General features: G+C 33.3%; 1 protein-coding gene across 1 annotated transcript; it reads right to left on the bottom strand.

The window, feature by feature from the left end:
- Positions 1 to 947: 947 nt before the first annotated feature.
- On the bottom strand, positions 948 to 6,402 carry LOC139894101 (uncharacterized). Its single transcript, XM_071877303.1, has 12 exons — positions 6,334 to 6,402; positions 6,023 to 6,169; positions 5,301 to 5,424; positions 5,044 to 5,183; positions 4,793 to 4,937; positions 4,525 to 4,700; positions 3,803 to 4,046; positions 3,252 to 3,338; positions 2,951 to 3,096; positions 2,289 to 2,396; positions 1,809 to 1,897; positions 948 to 1,672 (listed from the first exon to the last, which is right to left on the bottom strand). Exons 1-12 carry the CDS (start codon positions 6,400 to 6,402, stop codon positions 1,153 to 1,155), a joined length of 1,995 nt encoding a protein of 664 aa, XP_071733404.1. The 3' UTR covers positions 948 to 1,152.
- Positions 6,403 to 8,191: the final 1,789 nt, after the last annotated feature.

The raw sequence follows: 8,191 nt of genomic DNA, 5'->3' as shown, positions 1-8,191 counted from the left end.
AATTATCTAGAATTTTCTTTTATATTCTAATATCTAGATATTTTCTTATACATATTAATATCTAGATATTTTACATATATACATCTACTAATTCCATATTATTTTATAATATCGAATTTGCATTGCATTTTAACAATGGCTTTCCTCAAACCTGTATGTACTATAACCAATTCCAAGAGTTGAACGGTTGTCGCTGTTATAAGTTTGTAGTTGAGGTTCCCAATTGGGTGGGTCTAACAGCATGAATACGGGCTAAACAATGGGTAATGTTTGGTACAAGTTGTAACAGGAAGGTCAGGTTGACACAAACACTTTTTGTCCACTTTCTATAGGCTAATAGTTTAAAGTTTAATAAATATTATTTATTACTTATTTATTATTTATTGAAGATAATATACTATCACACTAATATTGTAACATTATGAACCAAGAGATTTAGTAAGTTGTATGCACTAAGAAAATACACTTTCACCAACTTTCAACCAGTTCGACTCATTTGACCCGTTTCATTTCTAGTACAACTTTTTTACTTTACCATTTGACTTGTTACAGATAAAAACATAAGCCAAATCAACCAATTCATGAATAAACGGGTCGAATTGCCACCTCTAAATTCTAAAGTCCAAGATTTAACCAGAGGTCATGTTACTATATGAGACAAGACAAGGAGAATGTTGTTCTGACAACAATTTTAACGCATAGTTCATGGCTAGATACTTTTTTAACTATATCGTACATCGCAGTCACCATAGCTAATCCTAACTATCAGCAGAAAGATTAAACTATTGACTCTAAAATAATGTTAGTTTAGCTACTTAAGACCAGATTAGCTTTAACATTATGTTTTAAACTACTCAAACATACATTCGTAACTCAGGCGTATTTTCAATCGTAAAAACTACACTACAATTATAAGAGCTGACTGATTCTTATAGTTCTAAGGGCTAAAATGACAGACACAAATAGGCGTACAGGACATGCAATTCAAATCATTTATATTCACGTTCACAACACACAGATTGTGTTATTATTGATCTTGCATATAAGAAGTGACTATAGTAGCATTTTAAGAAAACACTTACCTGAAAAGAAGGTATCGAACGAAGCTCAAAGGTTAGGGACACTCTACTATCTTTAAGTATGATGAAAATTTTATCTGTTCTTCCTCTTCAGCTTTTGAAAATTGGGTCTCATTGGCTGGGTTGCAACTGTTCCAATATCTGAAGAGGTTTGAGTTGACTGAAAGGGGATAAGAGGCTTCTTTGTAAACATGGATACATCAGTTGAGGTACTGCTTGAAGCAAGGACTGGTGACGCTACTTTAGCTTTCAGCTTTTTGGGTACTTCAAGTCTTTCAAGTATCCTTGAAGTTTTTTCATCAAGTGGTTTATTATTCTCAACAAGTGGTGAAACAGCCAAGTGATCCGTCTTCGGTTTTGAAACACAAGTGGGAGATCTGATATTAGGAATTTCACTGACAATTAGTTGTTCCCATTCTTCTGTTATACGTTCTGTAATTTTATCTCGTTCAAATTTCAAATCCAGCTGTGGGATTTCCTCTTTATGGCCTGTTATACTCATTACATGCTTTGAAGGTCCAGATTCAACTACAGAATCTACTTGAGTAGATGTTGATTCAGGAGGCAAATCATCTGATTTTGCAGGTAATGACCTGGATATATAAAGATCCTCAGTTAATACCTACTACTGTATAACCCAAGGCAAATTTATTTGTGTAAATGATGTACGATACAATGAGTCATAAATTTATTTCAGGACAATTCTATTCTAACAGAAAAAATATATACCCAAAATGCAAGCTTTCTTTCACAAGCACATTTAGTTTTTGATGAAACCCCCTTTCATGTCGAATGGGATTGTAGTCTCTTACTTCAACCTGAGCAACATAAAAGAATATGATAATGTTATGAGCTGTGGTATAGTACAGCTTCAAGCCTCACAGGAAGCATTCTAGTCTCTAATTTTTGATTGTTAAGGCATGTTTCATCCAGACAAATAATCAGACTCAACTACATTTCAGATAGACAAAAAGGACGTGCTACTATTTTGTCATGAAAAAGGAGAATTAAGTTTACCGTAGAGGTTAATTTCAAGCAATAATGATTGATAATTTTCCTAACAACACTTTTTTCTCTTTTTACCACAAAACAGCCAGCTGATCGATTAACCATTATTGTCTAAATCTCAGTTGCAAATCAAGAATTGCAGAGCATGTTACAAACTAACAAATTTATATACTATATAAGCAATGATTTAAGAAATCCAACCTCAAGTAAAGACGCTTTCACTGAATCTCTAACATCCTTTGCATCTGTAGACTCAAATGATTGGCCAACATCAGGGACAGGTATCACTTCTTCTGATCCTGCAAGCCTCTGCAGGAGTCATAAAAGGTAAGATAAATCATATTAAATTATAAAAATATTCAAACCTTTAATATTGTGTTATTTGGACCCATCCCATAGGTGGTATCACATTGAAGGTCCTAAGTTTTGATCCATCTTTATTCCTCACCTTCTCTAAAAAGAAAAGACTGGACACATAACACAAGAATAATGCCTAGTAGCTACTTTCATACAGACTACACTGGGTCGCATCAGATTGGATCGGCCTGAAACAGATTTTGTACCAAGTTTTAAATTAACTGTAAAAAATTTGTGTGCCAAAAATAATTACCAAAGTTTATTTTATGTAAAAAAATCAGATTTCATAAACTAATCGATTAGGTGACACTAACACTTGATATATTTTGGGAGACTTTCGCCTCATTCAACCCACTTGACCCCCTCCATTTTAAGTTAAAAATTATCATTTTAAATTCACCATTTAACCAGGCCATTACAGATAAGCTTTGGCCCAAAACAGCATATTCACAATAATTGGGTGGAAATTGCCACCTATAGACTGTAGTAGAAGGAAGCAAGCTTACCCTAAGCAGCATCACTCCATTATCTGAAGGAAGAAGTATGTAATAACACGGGAATGGTGTCTCCCTCATAGTCTCTGTATTACATTTAGATGAGCAAACCAAGCCTTGATCTAGAGAGTGTAGGGCACTGCAAATCCCTTGGAAGACTGCAATATCGCATCCATTAAAACTTAAGGTATCAATGGTGGAACTTGATGATGTAAACAACAATCAAATATTAGAACATAAAAAAAGTGCAGGTTAACTATAATCTACAAGCCCCATATCAAGATTGTAGTAGAAAAAGAGGCAGCTCAGCCACCTTGGTTATTTAACTCTGTCTGGTCATTATCATCCAATTCTTGAGAAGTAGATGGGACAACAACAAAGGGAGACCCCACAATCAGACCTGTTACATAAAAACCAAAATGAAAAAGAAACTTAGAAGAGCATGCCACCAATAGTTATCAAATGAAAGCGGAGAATTGTCTAAGTTGGTGAATTCTATGTTGATTAGTCCACCTAGATCCTTTTACCTTTTTTTTCAAAAGTATGAGTTTGGATCAACTAATAAGAACTGATTAACTTTAGACACGAAAAGGTTTTTTTCAAATATCCATCTCAACCAAGCTTTAAAACTTCTTACAGAAATATAAAAATCTTGGAAAACAGTAAAAAATAAAACTCAGTTTTGATAATCTCTTTTTATTTATCTGCAGCAAGAATATATAATTTTGGCATCGTGTGACTAAAAAGATATATTAACGTACTTAATAATAAAAAAAAGTATAACAATAACTTTGAAGTCAACGTTTGAAGATAATGGGATTTCATAAAGACACATTTGTTGTAACTATTGAATATGATAATTACCTTCACTTAAAGACACTAAGTTGGTTCTGTCAATGATGTTAAAGTCTATAGGTGCGGTAACATGCTGCAACTTTGTATAGTAGTGAAAGGATGGCATAAGCAGTACTGTATGCTCTCCAACCTTGAGAGAGTTTGCAATCAAATCAAGTGTGCCAAGCTCATTGCCAGTGACTGGACAAGAAGTGAAATTCACCATCTTATTTACATGGTTGGCATCCAAGGGATACCCATGACACCTGCATACCTAATGACTGTATTCTATTAGCTACACTGAAATGAAAATTAAAATAAATAAAAATAAGAATGAATATATAGAACGACATAAAAGATCAAAGGGTTCAATGAGGTATGTAAGATTCTCCTTTTCAATATATGGCTAGAGGAGATAAATAATCGACAGTCTTATGTATGTTTGTAGTGTTGTACTTGTTTATGTCAGCAGGGTATGTCTTATTAATGATGTCTAATAATCTTTAGAATTGCTAGTACAGGAATGAAAAAAGAATCACAATAACTTCAGTTCAACACAGGTGATCAAAAATAAATCAGGCCACAAGTCATAACAATACTTCTTTTACACAGTCGTAGGCCATGATGCAACTTCTGTAGTAATATAGTGGTTTACTTAAGTGCCATTTTATTCTGTGAATATCAACAAACTTCTATGCGATCTACTTAGGTGAACACATCTGGTAGTCGAGGATTGCGTTAAGATGTAATACCTGGCAGGGTTCAAACTCATCAATGATGTGATTGAAAGATGGAAACAGATTGCAGCATATTTGGTTTAAAGTTCCTAGAATGTTTCTCTTGAATTTGAGATGAGCCTGCACCTGTTCTGATTCATCTCTCAAATCACGCAGCCATTCTTTTACAAGCCCACACAACACCTCTGCTTCTGCAAAATTGTATTGTAATAACAGTTACTATAGAGGAAGTGTTCTATTAAATTTTTTAGATTAATTTTGTACACTTGAAGGAGGTTACAACCTTGAAGGTGTTTACGAAACGAACAATTCTCGAGATCACATATACTCTTAACAAACTCATTGATATTTTCTGAAAGATCACCAGGACCACTTGACACTTGCTCCAATAATACAAATTCCACTGAAACACATTTGTCTGCTGCGTCCTACAAGAAAGTGATTCAACACGCACAATTAAATATATGAAATCATTTACATTACAAAGCCAGCAGCAAGCAAATGAGACAAAGAAAAATAGTTAAACTTGCTGACCATTAAGGTCTTCTTTGTCACTGAGTCCAAATTTTCAAGAAGACATGAACTAATAACAATCACTTTTCTTCCAACATCTTCGTTGTCACCTCCCCATGAGTACACAGTTTTATCACTAAGAACACTTGCCAGGTGGATATCTGCTTGCGAGGGAAAACACATTTATAAAGGACAAGTACAAGAAACTATAAGCAACCAAAGGAATAAAAGTATAAGTAGTATATAAATCAATCTCAGGATCACAGAAAATTTATTACCACAACAAGAGATAGCTACGTTATTGTTAAATTCTGGCAAGAAGGCATCCACAGGTATGTTGTTAACAGCATGGTGAAAATCACGGAGACTAAAATTTCCACTTGGCCTGTAGGCTACTTTCATCTGCTACAAAACACAGACCACAAAAGAAAAGTACTCAAATACATAACTATAAGAAGATCAAGCAAATAACATCATGTCCTTATGCATTTCAACACTCTGCAGATTCAAACTCAAACCCTGCCTTTACATGAAGTTCAATGACAGTAGCATCTGCTTCACATTGTCATCATGCAGCAAAACAACTCAGATTTTGGTACAAAAACAGATATGACGATGTGTTCCCAATTAATCCAAAAGTATCAAAAACAATCTCCAATTTAAAACATACTGCTGCAGCTAAATCAGTATTCTATAAATTATAAAGTACTATAATATATAGAGTATTATACTGCTGTTCAAAACAGATGTGGAGCGTTACCAAGCATATAGATGTTAAGATCACCAGTTCTAACCTGTTTACCTATCAAATATCTAAAACCTTGATTTGCATCAGCTAGAACATTTCCACATTAGGTCATATTCATGTTAACTCACATCCTAGTAGAGTTAAATTAAAAGTATCTAATCAGTTATCATCAATCAATAATCAATAATACAACATTAATTTGATTTGAATAAGTACCTCTGTGGAAACGGATACGAATAATCAATCACGTACCTCTGTGGAAACGGAAACTCGATTTTTAAACACATAGCAAACTCCGATCCTATCGAAGAGTACTTTCAATTTCGTTTTCGATTTAGAAGTCGAACTGTGACGGCTAGGGTTTGAAATTGAGTAAAAGTTTGCTAACTGCAGTAATGACTGTGGAACAGCGAATTTGTTGACATGGATTAGTAAATGATTTTCAAAACGAATTACGATTTCTTATTACGGAGATTGCAGATGTACAGATTGAATTCGATCGATGTGTGATATAATAAGATTCGCTAAATTACGACGGTGTTCTGAAATTGATTGATTCGTACCTGCTTCAGATCTCGAAGTAATGGAGGCGATAATGTTCGTAAATCTAACAGAAAGCACAACATCACCATTTTATCTCGTTTACACACTCTGAAAAGTGTGTATCGATAGATGTATAATTTCAGATTACAAGTTTGGCGCGTATTTCTGTTTTGCTAGGCATTTATAGGCATTTATAAAGTGCTTACTCAGCGATTTGAAAATTGATTATGCCTTTTACACAACTGAAATAAGATAATCTACTATATCAAAATCTTATTTTGATTAGTAGTGTTTGGATTTGATTATATTGTTTAATATCGTAATAATCAGATAACCAGATTTTTAGTGTTTGAAAAATCAGATTATTCAGTAAGTTAGGATATAAAATTAGTAAAAGGGACATTCTAAATTATACGAAGTATATGATTCAAACAAATGAACACTGCCGGCATTATATCCACTTTCACACAAGCATTGAACAAATTCCATATTAGTAAAATCAAATACGTAGATTACCCGAAATTCTTATGCATGGGTAAAATCAAACTCCTGGGAGAAGGGCTTTAGGATTAGAAAAAGGCCTAACTGCTGTTGAAGGAATAGAGGTTGTTTCAGCTCTTGGAGTAAGGGGAGAATGGCTGAGTGCTTTCCGGGCCAACCAACCCGGATATGCCCTCGCAAGGGCCTCGTTTTACCTGCCATTGGGACTGGAACTGATTGGTTGCTTGTTGTGACAGCCAAGGTCTGACCATTGTCCCACTTCCTTCATCGGGTTTCTCTTTGTTCATTGATGTGCGTAGAGGTGTATACGAAATAGTTATATATTTATTATGAAAAACTATTAAATAGTATACTATTTTACACAAGTTATTTATTTATTTATAGAGTGGATATACCTAAACCTTGCTACAACACTTATAGGCAGTGTACCTAATCGTACAGTAGTGTAGTTTTTAGTAAGTCCGGTTCGTTCCACGGGGATCTTAGCCAAGTTTAACGCTATATTTTTAAAACTATATTTGTATAAATATAAATATATATATATATATATATATATATATATATATATATATATATATATAGTATTATTATTATAAAAGGGGGATTTTACCGTTTAATGACCGGTTTGTCAATTTTAAAACTTTAAGTCGCAGTTAAAACCTAATGTAAAATATTAAATATATAAAACTTAATTTAAAGCGTAAAGTAAATAACGATAATGAAATTGCGATAAATAAAAGTGCGATAAATAAAATTGCGATAATTAAAAAGTATGATAATTAAAAGTGTAATTAAATATGAAATAACAGTAAATAAAAGTGCGATAATTAAAAGTGCAATTAAATATGAAATAAAGGAATTATGCTTATTTAAACTTCAATAATCATGATGTTTGACGTGTTGATTTTAGTTTATTACCATGGGTTAATTGTCCTTTGTCCTGGATTATTCAATATGTCCATGCGGATTTGTCCATAATAGTCCATCAGTCATAATCATAAAATGCGGAAGTCTTCGTCAAATTATTCTTATTCCCGAAGTCAAATATTCCAACTAATTGGGGATTCGAATTGTAACAAGGTCTTAATACTTTGTTTAATGAATACACCATGTTATCGACTGCGTGTAATCCAAGGTTTTATTACTTTGTTAACAATTACACCAATTACCCTTGAATGTAATCCACCCCTGTTTCAACTAGTCTATTAACTATTAATCCAGTTCCGTGTCCGGTAAAATGTACAATTATTGGTATTTATAGATATCCCGCCCACCGTACCCGATTAAGCATATGTGGTTATTTATAGATACGTCAAATTATAACCTTTATATTAAATTAACGAGTTATCGTTAAGTTAATATAAAACTCATTAATAG

Source organism: Rutidosis leptorrhynchoides, chromosome 2, assembly GCF_046630445.1.
Source record: "Rutidosis leptorrhynchoides isolate AG116_Rl617_1_P2 chromosome 2, CSIRO_AGI_Rlap_v1, whole genome shotgun sequence".
Taxonomy (NCBI): Eukaryota; Viridiplantae; Streptophyta; class Magnoliopsida; order Asterales; family Asteraceae; genus Rutidosis; species Rutidosis leptorrhynchoides.
The sequence above is the reverse complement of the archived record's forward strand: the minus strand, read 5'-3'. Positions and strand labels throughout refer to the sequence as shown.